Source organism: Anabrus simplex, chromosome 2 (genome assembly GCF_040414725.1).
Source record: "Anabrus simplex isolate iqAnaSimp1 chromosome 2, ASM4041472v1, whole genome shotgun sequence".
Taxonomy (NCBI): domain Eukaryota; kingdom Metazoa; phylum Arthropoda; class Insecta; order Orthoptera; family Tettigoniidae; genus Anabrus; species Anabrus simplex.
The window spans coordinates 706,203,728-706,225,809 of record NC_090266.1 but is presented as its reverse complement, the minus strand read 5'-3'; the positions used below and the strand labels follow the sequence as shown (position 1 = coordinate 706,225,809).

The 22,082-nt window shown below is 40.4% G+C and overlaps 1 protein-coding gene across 1 annotated transcript in view; it reads left to right on the top strand.

Annotated features, from left to right (window-relative positions):
• The window catches only part of LOC136863051 (uncharacterized), a 73,027-nt gene extending 53,138 nt beyond the window's left edge, over positions 1–19,889 (top strand). Inside the window, exons 7-8 of the mRNA XM_067139375.2 lie at positions 2,469–2,596; positions 19,602–19,889. Coding sequence (XP_066995476.1) covers positions 2,469–2,596; positions 19,602–19,822 — 349 coding nt within the window. The 3' untranslated portion in view covers positions 19,823–19,889. The remainder of the gene's footprint in view (positions 1–2,468; positions 2,597–19,601) is intronic.
• Positions 19,890–22,082: the final 2,193 nt, after the last annotated feature.

Here is a 22,082-nt window from a genome sequence, read left to right as displayed (position 1 = left end):
AGCCTTATTGCAATTTTCAACTCTTTTTCAAAGATTTACCTTCATAGTAATGTGTACTTAGATGTGTAGCACGGCAGGACTTGACCTTAAGTTGAGTGGTTCAGTTCTGCTTAACAGTAGCTTCCTATATGTATCCTGGGTTTGATTTCTTCTGAATCTCCTCCATTACTCCAGGAAAATGCTGATAAAGTACCTTCATTCAAATTGTAAGACAAAAATCCCAAGTCTAAGCTTAAATAATAACAGTTCCACTATTACAGACACCAGATGTGAAGTTCTTCCTTGCCCTTTTATGTTGTTTTTGTTTACCCTTATATCTCCTTTCTATTGCTCCGTGTTCGTACACTGACTTGTCATTGTGATTATGCACTATGTATGTTCTTATAATTATTCTGAGCTTCAACTGAACATAGCGAGTGAGTGTATTGCTAATTATGGAGTGAAAATAAAACATGGAGGAAAGCAAGACAATTCTCTTGACTACAGAGAAGGGAAGGTACCATAGAAATTGGAGGACAAGATTGTGAAATTGTGAAAAGTTTCAAGTACTGTACTTGGAAGACAAACCAATGCTGTATCTATATCTTTCTGTCTATCTGTCTTATCTATATAGAAGTCAGTCACTACTGATCTGCATTTAGGACTGTCACCCCCGATGGCAGATTCCCTATCAGTCTTTAACTTGGCTTCCTGAAATTATTTTAAAGAAGTTGGAAATCTATCGAACATGTCCCTTGGTAAATTATTCCATTCTCTAATTCCTCTTCCTATAGACAAACATTTGCTCCAATTTGCCCAGTTGAATTCCAACTTTATCTTCATATTATGATCCTTCTTACTTTAAAAACTCTGTTCAAGCTTATTTCTGCAATAATATCATTCCGTGCCACCTCTCCACTGACAGCTCAAAACATACTGCATAGAGGAATAGCTCTTCTCCTTACTCCCAAGTCTTCCCAGCCCTAAGTTTGTAACATTTTTGTAACATTACTCTTTTGTCAGAAATCATCCAGAAGAAATTGTGTTGCTTTCCTTTGGATGTTTTCCAGTTCTTGAATCAAGTAATATTGTTAAGGGATCCATACACTGGAACCATACTCCAATTGCCCTAAATGCAGATAAGTGGTGATTGATTGATTGATTGATTGATTGATTGATTGATTGATTGATTGATTGATTGATTGATTGATTGATTGATTTCTTTCTTTCTTTCTTTCTTTCTTTCTTTCTTTCTTTCTTTCTTTCTTTCCAGTGACTTGTGTGCCCTCTCCTTTACATCCTTGCTGCAACCCCTAACTACCCTCATAACCATATGAAGAGATCTGTAACCTCTATTTACAGCCTAGTTAATATGATTACCCGAATGAAAAATCTTCCCTTATGTGAACACCTAGGTACTTACAATGATCCCATGAGGTACTTTCACCCCATCAACATAGTAATTAAACTGATAGGAAACTTATAAAACTGGTGGAACTTATAACCTTACTTTTCATCCAGTTTACCATCATGAGATTGTCTGTTGTCTATCTCACAACATCGTTGAGGTCTTTTTGCAGTTGCTCACAATCCTGTTACTGCACAGTATAACATCATGTGCAAAATGGCCTTATCAGTGATTCCAGTTCTTTTCTCGTATCGTTTATATACTGGTATATAGGACATGTGGAGTCCTCATCCATCATCCGATTTATTTTCTTTGCCATTCAGGAGACGATGCAGCAGAAAAGACATGTTACATTAACACCATCAGTATGTTGACCATTTTCCTTCTGTCACTGTAGCCAGGTTTTGTTGAACTGAAGAGTGTAGTTGTACTCTGACAGTGGAACAGAGTATTAACTGGTACACAAGGTGCAGTTAACTGTGTTCTATAGTACTGGAGCAATAAAGGACACAAACTTCTCAGGGCAGTTTCTCTTTTCACAAAACACAATGTAAAACTTTTCGGATATCATCTTAGTGTATTCACTTGAAGTTGTTGTTTCTGCTTGCTTGAAGGTGCAGGAACACCATTACAGTGAGTTAAGTAATGCCTCACTATAGGATTGAGAAACTGTACCATCCAGAAATCCAAGGTTAAATCCTAGATTGAACGAGTTGGGCGTGTTGTTAGGGGCGTGCAACTGTGAGCTCGCATTTGGAAAATAGTGGGTTCAAACCCCACTGTTGGCAGCCCTGAAGATGGTTTTATGTGTTTTCTTATTTTCACACCAGGCAAATGCCTGGGACTCTAGATTAATTAAGGCCATGGCCACATCCTTCCCACTTCTAGCCCTTTCCTATTCAGTCGTTGCTATAAGACCTATCTGTGTTGGTGTGATGTAAAGCCAATTGTAAAAAAAAATAAAAATCCTGGTACTGACAGCAGCCACTTTACCCAATAAAGATTATCTTAATGTTAATAATTAAGGATAATTCTGGTTGTAAAATAAGGAAAATAAATAATGTGATGTTTCCTTATTTAGTGTGGAGATTGGCTACATCTACCTTGCAGATGGGAGTCTTATTCCAGTAGCATATTGCAGCTTACAGCTCCACCAACATGGAGAGAAGGGGAACCCTCCAACTGACTATGGCTTCACTGTCTCAGCAGGTAAAATATACAGTACCTAGTGTGTCTGTAGATGTAGATTTTGTAAGATGTGAAATTTATATGAAGCACAGTTTAAATTTTCTTGTGCTTCATGACAAATTTACCCTGACTATGTTGATGTTACCTTTTGCAAATAATTGTATAGGTGTGATGCAGTGTTATCATTCCGAATGTCTGCTTCCGTAGCGTAACGGTTAGTGTTATTAGCTGCCGTCCTCGGTGGCCCGGGTTCGATTCCTGGTACTGCCAGAAATTTAAGTATGGCAGGAGGGCTGGTATGTGGCTGAAATGGTACATGCAGCTCTCCTCCAATGGGAGTGTGCCTGAAAAGAGCTGCACCACCTCGGGATGAGGACACAAGTTTACTTATCATTCTGAATCTTATATTATGAGTGGTGATTTTGTGTTCAAGGTCAGAAGATACTAAAAACTTGTTACAACGGAACCTGGTTGAGATGTTTCCGATCAACACATTTTCTTTGTTAGCACAGAAGTTTTCTCAAGGCCCATAATCCATCCTATCAAATGACTTGACTTATTTCCTTTAATTCCTAGGTGAAACATATGGCCTCGACGAAATTTCCCCAGCTTGTTCTATCTGCTGCCAATGCTTTCACCTCCCTCCATGTCATGTTGACTCCAGCAATCTCTCTGTCTATGGTCCTCTTCCAGGTAATCCTTTGTCTGCCTTGCCTGCAACTACCTTGTGGATTTCAACTCAATGCCTGCCTTACGATACTTTCTTGTGTTGTTCTCAGGGTGTGCCCAATCCATCTCCATTTTCTTCTCATAGTCTGTTGCTATATGGAACTTTGACTTGTGGCCTCCCAAACGTCTTTCTTTGAGATAGTCCTTGGCCACCATATTCTCATAATCTACATCAAACAACGATTTATAAAAGTCTGTAACATTGTGGTACTGTCTTTGGTCACTTTCCAGGTCTCACTTCCATACAATAACAGAGATTTAACATTTGAGTTGAACCTTCTTAGCTTCGTTTTTATGCGAATGTGAGGGGATCCCTATATTGGTCATAACTGTGCAAAAGCTCTTTTGACTTTATATGACTCATCACATCTCTAAATACACCTCCATCCTGGCTTACCATGTTTCCTAAGTTGAAAAATTCTTCTACCCTTTCTATATTCATTCCATCTAGAGTCAAGCTAGAATTGTTATGATGGTTTATGAGCATTTCCTGTTCAGGGTGTCCACCTGTATGGAAAACCAGGGAAACCGGGAAATGTCAGAGAATTCAGAAAAAAAATCTGGAAATTTGTTCTTCTGCCAGATAAAATGGACATACGGTATTTATCCGCGTAATAGAAGCATTTTTTTCCAGTCATAAAGACATGAATCTAGAGCATGTCTCTTATGCTAGGAATAACATGTAAAGAAAACTTGATAAACATAAAAAGACAAATGAGATCTCAAATGAGGTAACCAATAGCATCAGTAGCTATATGGGTAGCCTATAGAAAGCAGTAGCGACTACAGTCGATTGATCGAATTTGTAATGTTTTGATCTGCTTACTATTTAATATTCTGTGTTGTTGGGGAATGGTAAGCTTGATCAATTACATTGAGTTTGCAGTTTTTCTAATCACTTAAATGGGATACATGGCTTCCACCACAAAATAAGTGCATAGACAAAATTCCACAACCCAGCGGATGACTGTGTTTGTTCACTGTATAATGACGTGTGCGATAGTTACTACCTCATACAAAAAACACTGACTGAATACAGCAAAGTGTGAAATTCACTAAAACTTAATACTCTACGTACACGTTCTCAGTACTAACGTGAATCATCACTCCCTATTTTGACATGCTCAAGTTGATAACAGTGCCACCACCAGTGACCTTCAAACTCGTCACCAGAGATCCTGAACGACCTTCTGTAAATGAAATAACCTTGCCATGCTAATTTCTCCTAAGGCAAACAGTAATTCTGAGGATATGTCATTAATTCCAGGTGCCTTGTTCCTTTTTAGGTCTCTCAAAGCTTAGGTCTCCCATTTCATCAGTATCAACAGCCTCTTCATGTTACAGAATCTTATCAACCACTTCTTTCCCACGATACAACTGTTGGATATGTCGCTGCCATCTTTCTGCCTCGTCTTCTTTCCCCAGAAGTGGTCTTCCATATGAGCTCTTAATATTTATACACTTAGTTTTCCTTTCTCCAAATGCCTGTATTCTTTTCTGCCCTCTCATTTTTTGAATCCTTTTATTTTTGCCGTTCATCAGTCAGGCCTAGTGTATCCCGAGTTATCCACTGATTCTTACTTATCTTGCCTTTCTTCAGCAACCCTACTGATCTCATTCTTCACTATTTTCCACTCTTCACCTATTGTGTCCAGCTCCATGGCTAAATGGTTAGCGTGCTGGCCTTTGGTCACAGGGGTCCCGGGTTCGATTCCCGGTAGGGTCGGGAGTTATAACCATCATTGGTTAATTTCTCTGGCACGGGGACTGGGTGTATTTGTCATCTTCATCATCATTTCATCTTCATCATGACTTGCAGGTCGCCTACGGGCGTCAAATCGAAAGACCTGCACCTGGCGAGCCAAACATGTTCTCGGACACTCCTGGCACTAAAAGCCATACGCTATTTCATTTTTTCATCTAATTCCTTCAGCCTTTTCATTTAGTCCTTGTGCAACATGTTTCTTGAAACAATCTCTCACACACTTTTCTTACAATTTATCTGGATCCCATCTCCTTGCATGTGAGCTTGCATTCGGGAGATGGTAAGATCAAATTCCACCGTCAGCAGAGTAAAATATGGCTTTCTGTGGTTTGCCATTTTTACATCAGGCAAACGCTGGGGGGGCTGTACCTTAATTAAGGCCACGGATGCTACCTTCCCAATCCTAGCCCTTTCCCATCCTTGCACCATCAAAAACCTTTGATGTGTTGTTAGTGTGATGTTAAACCACTAGCAGAAAATAAAATCTGGTCAAAGTACTTTGTGCCTCTCCTTGCTAGAATTTTCTTGGAGCCTGGATCATCCTCCAGATTAGTTTCATGATAGTTCCAGAGATTTTGAGGAGGAATTCCCTCAATTTCTCTCAAAAGATTATATCAAAATATTCACTGATAATATTACTATCAAGTTTAGCACATGATCGAGAGAAGTATTGAGCCATTCTAGAACTCAAACTGATTTTGTGCTTGTGTAAGAGGTGATAGGCCCAGTCTTTCCCAGGGGTATTGTCCTTGAAATGTTTTACTTTACAGCCTATCCTGCCAAGGTATGATCATATTGAGAGACATAATTCATTAACAGTAACAGGAAAACCATATGTTGCCAGGGCAATCACATGAGAAAGAATCATTTTCTCTTCTTCAAAGGAGAACAGTGTTTGGCCACCTGACTTTTGGCAAGTTTTCCAAGCAATTTTTGCCATAACGTGTTCAGATGGATTCTGCATTTCTCTGCCACTTGACGAATCAAAGCTTTTTTTCCCTTTGATTTCATTCAGTGCAACTTCTAACTGATCATCTGTCCAGTTTCAGTAATTTCGTCCACCAATCTTCCCGTTATATATTCATCTCATTATAGAGGAAACAGTACCTGTAATAAACTGTTAAAAAAAATAGCAATGTCATATTTTCACCCCACAATTTTCTCATTTTAATATAAGTTGATTTTATGAAAGAACTATGATATCAACATGTGTTTGAAACTAAGATATGACCGTGAAAACCACAGGATTCAAAATATCCACTTAACTGTTGACTACATTTTATAGCAGAAGTTGTTTTGTAGCAGACAATGTACATTTATACAAAAGAGCAAGAATGATGAGTAAACAAGCTGTTCATGCCAAGATGAAGGAATAAATACAGGAAGAAATCATAGCTGCCAACCTTCAAATATAAACAAAGCTTTGGTTTGGGCCTCATTCTGATATTTGGCACTAGGTGGCACTGGGAGGCCAGTTAGCTGAAATTATGTCACTGTCACTTTCTCACCCTGTTGTACGGTATGTGATGATAATGTATTTATAATGTTAAACTTCTGGTAAGTCATTTGTGCTGCTCACTGTCTACTGTAAACCGTAGTGTTTAAGTTATTGGAAATATTTAAGTTATCTGTAAATTTGTATGTGATTGTCTTGTAACTATTATTGTGCCATACTACTTGTAATGGAATATTTTGTAAAGTTTGGGTGAATTTGTGAGTATGTTACGCTATATAAGGAAATATTTTCTATTAATTTCATAGTAATTTCTGTGCTATTGCTTATGATTATGTTACACTATTTGTATGTCGCTTTTAATTGTCTTTGTTTCTTGTTTTAATGTATCTACTACCTTTATTGTGAATTTTTTCTCATTCAAATGTTTTTGTTTTGATATAATTTCTTGTAATAGTTAATTTTCATGTAATTATTTGTTGTATTTTTGTTGTTCTTATGTCATATTTTGTTGTAACCAAGGTTGAGATTTACAAAACACAACTTTATTATTCGCTTCAAATGCAAAATACACTATTTACACAAATAAAATTGAAATTTAACTTGAAGCAAAATGAATTAGGAATCTTGAGAAAGAGTCTATCTTTTGTACACTATATACAAGTTTGCAGTATTTACATCCACTACTATCTCGAAAAGATAGTCCTTGTGATATGAAAAGTTGATAGTCGAAAACTATCAGAAGCACTGACACAAATGTCTTTGAAAGTCCTTCCTTGCTGAGTTCATAAAAGCAAGTTCAATGTTGGAGGAATTCTTACTTAGCGAAACCAAGGGAGCTTGCATTAATTAGGGAAATATACGGCATGTAATAGTATGACTGGACATGTGCAGAGGAATAGGCAAGAGGAGCGGTGTCCAGAGGTGAGACCTCGTACTGCCAGAAATTCAGTCCACCTGGCCGAAGCACATTTTCAAGAGGAGTAGCCTCCGTGCTCGACGTAGGGTGTATTCTGGAGCTGGACACCGGGGCAAGTGGGCCTCTGGACAGGCCGGGAGTTCCTCTTTATAGTACACACACGACGGTCCAGGCATGCGCACTGAGGGCTGCGCGTCGAGGCTAGAAGAATGACACACTGGCGCGCGTGTAGCTGGCTGGCGGAGCGAGAAGGGAGCGCCGGACATACAACATATTTTAAATTTATTTTGCTGTTGTACTGCTGTAAGTAAGCTTTGCCACCAGGATATCTTCCAGAATTAATGTATTTGTTGTTGTTATTAATAATAATAATAATAATAATAATAATAATATTTTTATTATTGGGAAATCTTTCATTAGACACTTGTGAGGGTCCACACTCCACAAGCGTGTGAGATTCCTACTCGCTAAAACCCACACACCCTTTTTCCATGACGTATATCTCCGCCCCGGAAACGCTCTCGCATTACTTCAGGGCGGTGTCGTGCTAATTTCTCAGGTTTCTTCTTCCTTTATTTCTCCTTACTGCCGTTCATGAGCATTCGTATCTCTCTTTTTTGACGCAGGATGCCTTCTACATATACTGCTATCTGATCCCAAAATTCTTGGTTTCGTAGCATCACCTGCACAATAGTTTCTGGCGTCAACTCTCCTTGCTCAGTATATAAACATCTTCTCTGAGCTGACCAATGATACCATACGAAAAATATGTGAAATACATCGTCTATATCATTGCAATAAATACACGCCAAGTCGCTCGCTCTACCTACTCTATGTAGAAATTTCCTGAAGTATCCGGGACCTGTCAATAGTTGCGTAATGTAAAAGTTAACCTCGCCATGAGCTCGGTCAACCCAATCAGCTAGGCGTGGTATCAGCCGCTTAGTCCATTTTCCTTGAGGATCTTCCTCCCATCTTTGCTGCCACCGCTCCATTTGTTGCCTATAAGCTAGCTCCTTAGCACGCTTCTTTCCGAGCTCTCCTTGAGTTCGCCAGACTTACTGTCTCTCTAAGGCAAGTAAATCAATCGGTGCTACCGCTGCTATCGTAAGGAATGCAGGTTTGGATACTGTGCGATATGTGCTTGTAATACGCAAAGCTGATCTCCGCTGTACCGCAGCTATCCTTCCCCGGTATTTTTCAAACTTCAGAGATTCAGCCCCGACTTCGGCACCACATAGAAGTGTCAAGTGAACTATCGACATCAGAAGTCGTCGTTTGCTAGACTTCGGACCTTTAACGTTGCTCATTAATCTACTCAGCGCAATCATTGTTTTCACCGCCTTATCTGTCACCCGTTTGATATGATCCCAAAAAGTAAGTTTGGTATCAAGTGTCACTCTGAGGTACTTTATACTTCTAGATGTTTCGATTTCTGTTTGTCCAATATACATTGGAATGGTAGTCGTAATCCTTTTTCTTGTCAAGAGAACAATCTCTGTTTTATGATCTGCCAGCTGTAATCTGTGATTCGCCATCCAGTCTTTCACCCGTCGCATTACTTGATTTAGCTTAAACTGAGCCAACTCCGAATTTTGAGCAGCTATCAAAACAGCTATATCATCAGCATAGCCCACTAGCATTGTGTCTTCTGGCATCTCTAACCTCAACAATTCATCATACACTATGTTCCACAGATTTGGGCCAAGGATGGACCCTTGTGCTGCACAAGCTGTGAGTCGTTTCACTCTCTGCCCATTTTCTGTGTGATATACTAGAGTATGATCTTTCAAATAATTTCTCATTATGCGCATGAGATACTCCGGTAGTTTGAAAGTATTTTGAAGCGCTTCCAATATGTCATTCCAACTTATCGAGTTGAAAGCGTTCTTAACATCCAGGGTCACAAGGAGTGTCACTTTTCGAGAGTGATGATTACTCATTTGTGCCCTTTTAGCTGTAGTCAACACTTCCCATACTGCATCGATTGTCGAATGCCCTCCTCAAAAACCATGTTGACGATCAGAGGGGTCCCCAGCTAGTTGAACTGCTGAAAGTATTCTTGGCTGCAAAAGTTTCTCTAATCCTTTACCAGCAGTATCCAGCATACATAAAGGCCTATAGCCCCCAAATTTTCCTTTGCTTATTAAAACTAGCCAAGCTGTTTTCCAGCGAACACTGAACACCCCTGATAGCAAGCAGCTATTGTACATTTTCAGCAGTAGTTGTGGACAGAAATCTGTTATCAGCTTTAATATCTCTGTTGGAATACTATCTGGTCCTGGGGCCTTTTTATTTCTAAGGGACCTAATCGCTCTCGTCAATTCTTCTCATGTAAAAAGTGGCACATCGTCTATGAAGTCGTCGTCATCATCATCATCAGCAGCAGCAGCAGCAGCAGCAGCAGCAGCAGCAGCAGCAGACCTCTCAGGATGATCTGGGAATAATGTATCCACAATATCCTTAATTGCATTTGAGTCCATGATTGGGTTCGAGAAACTTCCAAGTTTCTTCATAACGACTTGTATCCTAAACCCCATGGATCGTCATCCACTTCTTTAGCAATTTTCCACCATTTGATAGCATTTCTCAATTCTTTCTTCGCTGACTTATACTCAGCTGTGAGTGAGGTGTCTTCTTGGCTGACTCGTGCTCTCTGTGCCTTCCGTCTAAGTTGCAGACAACGTCTTCTCTGGTCAGCAATATCTTGGTCCACCAGTACGTTGAACGCTTCTTGTTTCGTAATGTATTATGAGTCATGGAAAGCTCACATGCTCTCCGAATAAGCTGCATGGTGAGCTCAACACATTTCTCAGCTGCTTCTTTCCCTTTATAACAACATATTTGTTCTGTTATACTATCCATTTCATTTCTTAAGATAGCAAGAAATTTTTCTTTGTCCATACTTTCTATATTCCACCGTGTTGGTTTATACAATGTAATATTAATCTGTGAAGTTTCAGGAATAATACGAAAAGTAATGTACTGGTGATCACTTCCCGTGTATTCTTCAATCACCTGCCAGTCATTGATATTCGACACGATGTCCTCAGATACAAAAGTCACGTCCGGTATGGTTCCTCTACAGCCCGGTCGTCGAAAGGTTGGTACATTCCAATATTATTGACCGTCAAACCCAGCCTAGAGGCCATCTCCATCGTTCGGTGCCCTCTAGAGTCATACTGTGGCATACCCCATTCTAGTGCTTGGGCATTGAAATCACCAGCCACGATTAAACCGTTGTCAAAACCTTGTAATATGTCCTCTAAGCCGTCCAGCTTAGCCTGAAATTCAAATACTGACTCATGTGGCGTAAAGTAACAGCTCACTAAAGTATATCTACCAGTACAGACCCAAACAAAACCGTCTCCGCATCCTTGGTTTGATGCTGGGCATCTACCCAAATCTGGTATCCAAATTGCAGCTGTCCCACAATTATCCACGAACCATCCTGGGTGGTCTCTGTCTTGATAAGATTCACTGAGAAGAAATACGTCTACTCCTACCTCAAAGGTCATCTGCGTCAAAAGATCATTGGCAGTTCTACTCCTGTGCATATTTGCCTGAATAACCTTCATAATTTACTGCTAGTTTTAGCCTTTTCGAGAGCTTCACGAAACGCTGTGCAGGCTTTTGGGCCAAGTACATGACTTCGATTAGCTTCGTTGACGTTAATGTCTGTGCAAATTATGCATCTCGGATTTGCTTTGCAACCTACCGCCCTATGCCCGATTCTCCACACTTAAAACAAATTTTGCTTCTATCTGCACCTTTGCAGTTTCGTGCAAGGTGTCCATATGAAAGACATCTAAAGCAGCGAGATACCACGATCCTTTTTCGGATTCTACAATCCAACCATCCTATTTTAATTTTACCCATTTCTAAAAGTTTCTGGGCCTCCTTATCTTCTATCTCAATGATAGCAAGTTTTTGCCCTCTTCTGTTCGGATTATTCATTGCAACTTTCAATTCTCCTTCGAAATTCTGAAGATCCTGTCTTACAACTTCCTCTACATCTAAAGCAGTGGTGATACTGTCCATGTCCCGAATTTCCAAGGTAGTGCGGGGAGTTAAAGTCTTCACATCACCATCCATTCCAAGGACATCCCTTAAAGATTTAGTAAAATTGTCCCTGTTCTCGTTTTGTGTGTCTTTATTAAAAGCGAGAAGAATCGCCCCGGTCTGAGTTTTACGAATAGATCGAATACTCACACCGCTGTCTTCCGGTTTTATTTTACTCCGAATACCCTTCAGAACATCTGCAAAAGTCTTGCAGTTTGTTGGTTTGATAAGGATAGCATCAGAACGATCCCTTGATTTTAAATGTGTCCGTTTATCTTGTTTTTTCCCACTATCAATGACCTCCATTCTGCCAGAATCTACCTTATCTGTTAAAGGTTGGATATCTTTATCCTCCATCATTTTCTTCTTGTTTTTTTTTTCTTATAGGAAATCTCGACCTATTTCTCCTTATCTTTCTCCTCCCTGTTCGTCACTAATGGTGTCGTAGGCAATTAATTTATCTCTACGGTTGTTTGTTCCTGTTTTAGATTTTCCCTATCTCTCTTCCAGGATGTCCTGCATGCTGCTCCAGCATCGAGAGCTTCCTCCAATTTTCGTAATCCATTCTGGATTTCCAACTTAAGGTTCTTAAGCAGAACAGCTAGAATGCTTTTCACCAATGCCCTTGCGATCTCAAGATGTTCCTCCTCTTTATGCTGTTCGTCCATTATTATTTCCTCACTCCTCCCATTAGGTACTTGCGTCATATCCTGTGTTCCAAAACTGGCACATTCAAGTACGTTTGCACTCCTAATCTGACACGAAAGAGAGAGCTCTACCGAATCTCTCTGAACTTCTGCTCCGTCATCATGCAAGAAAGGAATCTAACTGGCCATGACTGAGCTTCGGCGGCGAAGGATCCTGTCTTTGATGTCATATATTCCTTGAAAGCAACTTATAATCTAAATCCTGAATGATCAAACACTTATCTACAATTAATTTGTCTACAAGTCGACGAAATAATTTGATGAAGTTGTAAAACAATACCACAGGTACTAGAAGAATATTCTAGCTCAAATTCTAGCGACGCATATCATTAATTGCTTACGAATTCATCATAAGAAGCACACACAGATATTCATCCATCTTTCCATCATGTAACAACAACCCATAATAATAATAATAATAATAATAATAATAATAATAATAATAATAATAATTTGTACACTTCCAATATAATCTTTTTTTAAAAATTTTTTTACGAGGTACTGTGGAAAGTCTTCAAAACACATTTGTGAAGGGTTCACACTTCACAAGTGTGTGGGATTCTTACCCACTGAAAACCACACACCGTTTTCGCACGATGTGTATCATCACCCCGGAACCGCTCTCACATTACTTCAGGGTGATGTCGTGCTTACTTAGTCTTTCAGACTTCTTCCTTCTTTATTTCTCCTTTATGGGCATTCGTACACTTCCAAATCCTCTTCTTCTGACGAAGGACATCCTCCACATACACTGCCACCTGATCCCAGGATTCTTGGTTTCGTAGCATCACAGAAATAATATTTGGTGTCAGTTCTCCCAATTCAGTTTCCACACATCTTCTCTTTATCATCCAATGGCCGCACACAAAGAAGGTGTGAAGGTGTCGTCACAGTACATGCATCAATCTCTCTGCCCACTTTATTTAGGAATTTCTGAAAATATCCATGTCCTGTTAGAAGCTATGTGAGGTAATAGTTGACTTCACCTATAACTCTTTCAACCCGGATATCCAAGCGTGGTATCAGTTGCTTAGTCCATTTACCCTGAGGGTCACTTTCCCATCTGAGTTGCCATCGCCTCATCTGTTGACTGAAGGCACGCTTCTATGCACATTTCTTTCCCAGCTCTCCTTGGGTACACCAGATTTCTTGTCGCTCCAATGCAAGTAGATTTATTGGAGCTGTTGCTGCCACCGTGAGGATTGCAGGTTCAGAAACTGTGCGGTGTGCACATGCAATACGTAAAGCTACTCTCTGTTGTACGGCAGCTATCCTTCTTCAATACCAAGCAAATCTCAAGGATTCAGCCCAGATTTCAGAGCCATACAGGAGCACTGACTGAACAGTCGACATGAGAAGACGTTGTTTACTGGATTTCGGACCTTTAATATTTTCCATCAGTCTACTAAGTACAGTCATGTATTTTACAGCCTTATCTGTCGCTCTCTGAATATGATTCCAGAATGTGAGCTTGGAGTCAAATGTCACTCCTAGATATTTTATGCTCATAGCCGTTTCAATTACTAACTCTCCAACAGTCATTGGCACAAGTCTCTCGATCCTATTCCTCGTCAAAAGAACTATCTCCGTTTTGTGTTCTGGTAGCGTTAGCCTGTGACTCATCATCCATTCTTTTATGTGCCGCATCACGTGGTTCAGTTTGATTTGAACCATCTCAACCTTACGAGCCACTATCAAGGCGGCCACATCATCAGCGTAGCCAACAAGCTTCATGTCCCCTGGCATCTCCAAACATAACAAGCCATCATACATGATGTTCCAAAGATATGGGCCAAGGATCTATCCCTGCGCTGCACCAGCCTTTAGCCGTTTTGTCCTTTGTCCATCTTCCATATCGTACAGCAGAGTGTGATCCTTGAAGTAGTCTCTCATTATGCGTATAAGATACTGTAGTAGTTTGAAAGTTTTTTCAAGAGCTTCCAACACATCGCTCCACCTTGCCGAATTGAAAGCATCCAGGGTCACAAGAAGTGTCAATTTACAGGAATGATGACTGCCCGTTTCTGCTCTTTCTGCTGTATTCACCACCTCCCACACTGCATCCATAGTTGAGTGCCCTCTCCAAAATGCATGCTGACGAGCAGATAAACCCTGCTAGCTGAACTGCTGAGATAATTCTGGACTATAGAAGTTTCTCCAGGCCTTTTCCAGCTGTGTCCAACATACATAAAGGTCTATACCCACCATGTTTTCCTTTGCTGATCAAAACCAGTTGGGCCATTTTCCATCGGGGACTAAAAACACCCGCTCCAGGCAGTGATTGTATATATTCAGCAACAGTTCTGGACGGAGTTCTGATATTATCTTTAGCAGTTCTGCAGGTATACCATCTGGTCCTGGAGTCTTCTTGTTTCTAAGAGAGCTAATAGCTCTGTTTAGCTCTTCTACCGGGAAGAGAGGTATATCATCCAGGTCTTTTCCATCGTCACAGTCTGTCCTCTCTGGATGGTCAGGGAATAGTGTATCCACAATTTCTTTAATGGTTTGTGGATCCATGCTCGGGGTTGAAAATGTCCCGAGTTTCTTCATTACAATCTTGTAACTTAGTCCCCATGGATCATCTTTTACTTTCTTAGCCAGTGCCAACCATTTATCGGCTTTACTGTTTCTAATTGCATTGCGGAGTTCCTTCTTCGCTGACTTGAACTAAGTTGGGGCTGAGGTATTCTCTGGACTGCCTCTCATCCTCTGAGCCCTATGTCGAAGTTGCAGACTATTCCTTCTTAGTTCAGCAATCTCTTTGGTCCACCAGTACGCTGGGCACTTGCTAGTTCGTGGTCTCTATCGGGACATTGAGACATTGCATCCTTGCTGGATTAGCTGCATGGTGAGATCAACACATACACCAGCTGCTTCTTTTCCTCTATAGCCAAAACATTTTTCTGTTATGTTCTCCATTCCATTCTTTCTGTATTACATCAAGAAAGATTTCCGTGTTGATACTGGCTATGTTCCACCGTGCTGGCCTGCGCAAGATGTTTCTTACTTGAGGAGGTTCCTGGAGCAGTCGAAAGATGATATATTAGTGATCACTCCCCGTATAGTTCTCAATCAGTTGTCATTCAGTAATCTTAGGCGCAATATCCTCCGATGAGAAGGTTACATCTGGTATTGTTCCCTGACATCCTGGCTGTCGAAATGTTGGCACATTTCCAATGTTGTTGACCACCAAACCTGTTCTGGCTGCCATCTCCATTATACGTCATCCTCTGGAGTCTGTCTGTGACATGCCCCATTCCGGCACTTGAGCATCAAAATTTCCAGCGACCCCTAGTCTGTTTTCCATTCCGCATAATGCATCCTCAAAGCCATCAAGTTTCATCTGGAAGTTGGGAACAGATTCATTTGGCGTAAAATAACAACTTACAATAGTGATTCCCCCAATCTGTACCCAAACAAAACCATTTTCACATCCATCCTCTGTTACTGATAATTTTCCTAGATTTGTATCCAAATTGCAGCTGTTCCAAGATTATCCACAAACCACCCTGGATGGTCCCTCTCTTGATGTGTGTATGTTTAGTCATCAGCCGAAGGCTTGTTGGATCCTCAACAGCTCTGCCATCAGCTGTCATAGATGGCCTAGGCATCACTGAAGAGGCGTACTAGGGAAATGAGGAGTGAGGTAGTTTCCCGTTGCTTTCTTCACTGAGCCAGAAGTTGCTATTACATATTAGTCTGCCAAGCCCACTGAAATGCATGCAGCAACTGACCCTATGAACAATAGTTTCACACCATTCATAGCAGGGACTAGCTGCATAAGGAATGGCATTACTAGCATCGCTCATACCTCAGTCACTTTCAAATTGTCAAAGCCAAGTATAAGACAGGGACAGATCAATGAAAGTAACAAAATTGCTCTAGCCTATACCAGAAGACATAGTGCACTGTAAACACTAGGTCCCGCCAGCAAATGTTTCGCTAATAATGATGTCTGTTTCCATCTCATAAATCAGCTGTGTCAGAAGGCCGTTAGCTGTTTGACTCCTGTGCCTGTTTGCTTGAAGGATTCACGTCATTTGCTGTGAGTTTTGGCCTTTTCAAGAGCTTCACGAAATATTTTGCATACACCCAATCTAGAAACATGATTTTGTTTAGCATCTTTGACACCTTTACCTGTACAAAGTATGCATCGCAGATTATTCTTTTTGCAGTCTACTACCTTATGACGAGATTTCTCATACTTGAAACAGAGCTTACTTCTGTCAGGGCTTGTGCAATTTCTTGCCAGGTGTCTATATGATAGGCATCGAAAGCAGCGAGGTAACATGGTTCTAGCACGTACTCTGCAGTACGGACATCCTATCATTATTCTTCCAGCTTCCAGTAGTTTCTGAGCATCCTTATCTTTAGTTTCGAAGATGGCAGGTTTCTGACCCTAGCTGTTTGATTTTCTGACCAATATTTTTAGCTCTCCATGAGGATTACCGGAATCTTGTCTTGCAGCTTCCTCCACATCTGCAGCGGTAGTGATGCCATCCATGTCTCAAATCTCCAGTGTAGTTCAGCGTATTAAAGCCTTTACATCACATTTTGTCCGAGGGCATGTCTCAGAGATTTACTGAATATGTCCCTGTTTTCAATCTGTGTTGTTGTTATTGAACTCAAGAAGAACAGCCCCAGCTCTTGTTTTGCAGATAGATCAGTTGCCTGCTCCACTGTCTTCCAGCTTCACCCTGTTCCTGATATCCTTCAAAACATCAGCGAAAGTCTTACCGTTCATTGGTTTGATGATAACGGCTTCTGAACGACTCCTTGATTTAGAATAAGTTCGTTTTCCACTCTCGCTAACCGCTGTACCTTCAAGATTGTTTCCAGCCTGTTTGGTTGGAATATCCTTGTGCTTCCTATCCTCACTCTTCTTCTTGGATAGAACCTTTTCCCATTTTCGTTGGTCTTCCTCCATGTCATTTGTCACTGGTGATGTCCTGGCAGTTGATCTCTGCTTCATTTCTTCTGTAGGTTTCTTCCACGACATCCTACATGTTGCTCCAGCCTCTAAAGCTTCTTCCAACTTCATGAGGCCCTTTTTTATTTCCATTTTTAGATTCTTACGAGGAATAGCCATGATGTTCTTCAACAGTGATTTTGCAGTGTCAAGATGCACCTCTTCTTCATACTGATTCTCCGTTATCTGCGGACTGATATCATCAAAAAGATTTAAGTCAATACTTCTACCGTTTCTGCGATTGTGGATGCTTTGCCTTGATACTCCAGACATCTCCACTGTATCACACTGTATCTCTGCTTCTGCCATCATGCCAATGAGGGAGTCTAATTGGCCGTGGCTTGAACCGAGGAGATGGTGCCTTGAGTGAGTGCTAGGAGTGCTTGCACTAGAAGACGATCTTCTATCTACTGCAGTGCTGCTTCTGAGTGATTTTGATCTTTGGCATGATGGCTGCTCACAACAAGCTTTTCAATATTTCACTGGATATTATGTCATTCCAATTGTAAACAAACACATCTACCATACAGTGGAGCTTAAAATAAGCGTACAAACCTGTTTTGGTAAGCACCTTCACAATATAAACCCACTTTCTTGAGCTATCTTGTAGCTGCGAAGTTCACGCGTACTTCCATGTCCGACCAATCGATGATGATGATGATGATGATGATATGGCCTCAGCTATTGTGTGCAGGCATTTTGATACCATCTGGGCAACCTACATGTCAATTTGAATGTTCTGTTTTACATAGCGAAATGTTAGAGGAACTAAAAGACTATAGGGTGACCTATTTCTGAATTATAATTTATTTTATTGGGTACACACCAAGTATGTCACCAGAGATGTATTTATATCATATGACATGAGTTTCTTCTCAACATTCAGAAATTCAGCTACCTCTGCTGGGATTGTAATAATAATAATGTTATTTGCTTTACGTCCCACTAACTACTCTTTTACGGTTTTCGGAGATGCCAAGGTGCCGGAATTTAGTCCCGCAGGAGTTCTTTTATGTGCCAGTAAATCTACCGACATGAGGCTGACGTATTTGAGCACTTTCAAATACCACCAGACTGAGCCAGGTTTGAACCTGCCAAGTTGGGGTCAGAAGTCCAGCGCCTTAACCGCCTGAGCCACTCAGCCCGGCTGCTGCTGGGATTGAAACTGCCATCTTGGGATCTGGAGATGACATCACAACTGATCTGCAGAGGGAACCTTAGTACAATATTTTATGCTTTTATAGTACAAAACATGTTGGGTCCTTAGGAGTAAGGTGACAAACATCCTTCAGATATGTCTGTTTTTAAGCAGTAAAATTTATTATAAATATTAGTTGCTTGTTTGTAATTAAGACTTCTGTTCTGAAATTGATGATAAAAATGTGCTGTTGATTAGCTGAGAAGACATTTTGCTGAGTCTGATTCAGCATAGTAATCAGAAAAATACAGATGGTTATATGAGAAGGGAAGACTGGTCTAGAATGCTGGTAAATAGACATGTGTTTTATGTATGTATGTCCATCCAATCCTTGTGCCGTTTTTCTACGGGGTTGGGTGTGAAGTGAAGCGAATCTTTGTAGTGAGTTTTTACAACCGGATGCCCTTCATGATGTCAGATTCATGAGAGGAGTTAATGAGATGAAATTAATGATGTATGATGATAGGAAGGGAGAGGGTGAATCCCAGTGCCGGCACAGCCTACTCCTGTCGAATACCCCAAGAGGTCTATTCAAGGCTTAATGTCCCCATCCCTCCGGCCTTCCATATGAGCACTGCAGAGAGGTGATTAGAAATTGTGATTAGTGATTATAAATTGTATACCACCACTCCTACCCTGCCAGCCAACATTCTGATGGTGAATGTTTTTTTTCGACCTACAGGACTCAAACTGCCTAACCACGGAATTAGACCAAATAGACATATAGACTAGATGTCTTAACGATCATGGCCACCAGGCCATACACAGAAAATATTTCTAGATGGATTTTGCCTTGTGTTCAGTCTGAACTAGTTCATGAGGCAAAGAACATGACAGTTTGCTTTAAAAGACTTTTATGTATACTGAAGTGGCAAATTAAATTGAAATTACTTCACTATTTTTCTATTTCTTCCAACTATGTCATTTTTATGTCTTTTTCAGTCATGCTGAACTTTACAAATCAAATCCATTCTGATGATAAATAATCACAACTTCTTGCCTGCCAGTCATGTAACATATTTTGCCTTGTAAATGATAGTTTATTCAATTTTCTTTTACATAAATAGGTACAGATAATATAAGGACTTGCTTATCCATGAATGTATTTCTCACATTACACTCTGTGATATTTCTTATTATGTTTGCTAGTACATTGCATTCTTAGTTTTACTGCATATTTTCCTCTTAGTCAATCAGTTTTTCTGATTATTCTCTCTTTTCAAGGAGGGCAGTTATATACCATCCAAGTTGAAGTTACTTCATCTGCTGAATTCTTTATTGGATGGGAATGGGAAACCAGAATTGTAGAACAATTTGCACGGTTCACTGTAAATGGAGTCAAAGGCTGGGGTGCAGCTGAGTGGCAGTATCGCCATCTTGAAGGTCGCCCAGCAGCTGTTTCACAACTAGATCCTGTGTGGACAAGAGATATAAACAAGGGTTAAGACATGTTATAAAATACTTGTGTATAATAAAACTGTTTTTGTAATAAAGTGTCAGTTGTTTTCAGTGTTTCCATTTCTCTTTGTTGGTGCATCCAACATTCTGACCTACTGTAATCTTCTTCTTCCACCACTTTTCCCACACCCAGGATCGCAGGTGCGAACTGTGTTGCACATGTAGATTTGGTCTGGTTTTATTGCTACTTGCCCTTCCCAACACCAACTCTATCTGGAGGGATATGTTCACTATTGTGTGTTTCTGTGGTAGTAGGTGGTGTGATAGTAATGATGGCGTATGGCCTCTGGAGAGGCCTGATGCAGGTCTTTTCATAGTAGACGGCCTATAGGCGACCTGCATGTCTGTGAGGATTAGGCTCCACCTAAGATGATTTGTAATGTTGAATCCATCAAAAACACCCAGCCCCTGACTTAGATGAATTAACCAATTAAGGTTAAAATCTCCGTCTCATTTGGGAATTGAACCTGAGACTCAGTGGAACAAAGTCCAGCACCATTTAGGTGGTGTGATGTGTCATGTGTATATGAAGAGTGTATTTTTTAAAATAGATTTATCCACAAAATATGTTACAGATTGTATGTTTCATCTTTAAAAGTAGTATAATTCTTTTATTCAGTTGCTTATTCTCCTCTATGCATTTTACTTGTTATGGTTTACATTCAAATGCTAAGAATATCTAAAAAGTGATACAAAATAATTTCATGGAGTATTCTAGGCAATGTCTTATATGTACTGTGTTATAAGTTGTCTATATACATGTAACATTACAGTCTGTAAGGTGTTCTACATTTCCTGTTGCACTTTCTTCAACGCCAGAAACAAAAAATGTTGGATATTACAGTGATTTTTAATAATGTTTGTATACTTTGATGTTTTGGGGAGCAGGCAGTTACATTCATGTTTTCTTCAGGTAAGCTTCGTAAAGGTCCTTGTCCAGTTTTCCATCAGTATTCACTATAAAGTAGACAGTGTATCCAAGTATCCAGAGTGTAGAGTTGTGTATTGTCGTTGGGGTAATGAGGTAATCTGGTCTTGCGGCTCAGACTGTTGAGGCACTGGCCTTCTGACTCCCAACTTGGCAGGTTTGATCTTGGCTCACTCCGATGGTATTTGAATGAATATCCACAGCCTGTATCCAGTCCTTCGACCGGGTCAGGAATGGAATGAATGAAGCCCCCATCTAGCGGTGAGTATTGGTAATGTGCCAGCTGCCGAAGCCTGTCGCACTCCTCTGGGGCAATGATAAATGACTGACAGATGAAATGAAATGTTAATGGAGAGTGTTGTTGGAATGAAAGATGACACGGAAAACAGTAGTACCTGGAGAAATACCTGTCCCGCCTCCGTTTTGTCGAGCACAAATTTCACATGGAGTGACCGGGATTTGAACCACGGTATCCAGCGGGGAGAGGCAAGCGTGCTGCCGCCTGAGCCACGGAGGCTCTCCGATGGTATTTGAAGGTGCTAAAATACATCAGCATAAATAGATCCTATATATTAATAGTGAAGTTTATCTGTTGTGGGAATGTTTTTGCTTGCATATAGACCTGTCAGACCCTCAGATAAGAGATCAGTCTGGAGTATCAAATCACCTTGAGCACAACATGAACAAGAGTCTGAAACAGTCATTCATATTCGATATAGCCGTTCCTTTGTTGGTAAAATTTTATGGACCACAATGTACCAGGTAAAGTGCTCGTAAGCTGGTAAGTGAAGAGCACTAATGCTTTTGCAGAACTGTGTCTGTGTTTGGAAGGATGTGTTTTGAAATAATCACATATGCTATATAGAGGATATATGGAATAAATAACCATAAATCTGACTTTAGTTGTTGTTTTGGTACTAACATGGCCCCTATGAGCAACAATTTTCACACCATTCATAACAGGGACTCTCTGCATAAGGAATGGTGTTGCTAGCATCGCTCAGACGTCAGTCGTTTTCATATTGTCAAAGCCAAGGATGAGAATGAGACAAGTAAATGAAAGTAACAAATTTGTTCTAGCCCATACCAGAAGACATAGCACACTGTAAGTAGGTCTTGCCACCAAAGGCATAAGTGACTGTAAGAAAATATTTTCTTTAAAAAATAATTGGGGTCCACTTGATCCTAGTGCACGTCGGATCAAAAGATGTATGCTGCAACAGAGTTTTTTTTTTTTTACAGGTTGCTTTACATTGCTCCGACAGATAGGTCTTAGGAGAGGGAAGGAAGCAGCCATAGCCTTGATTAAGATACAGCCC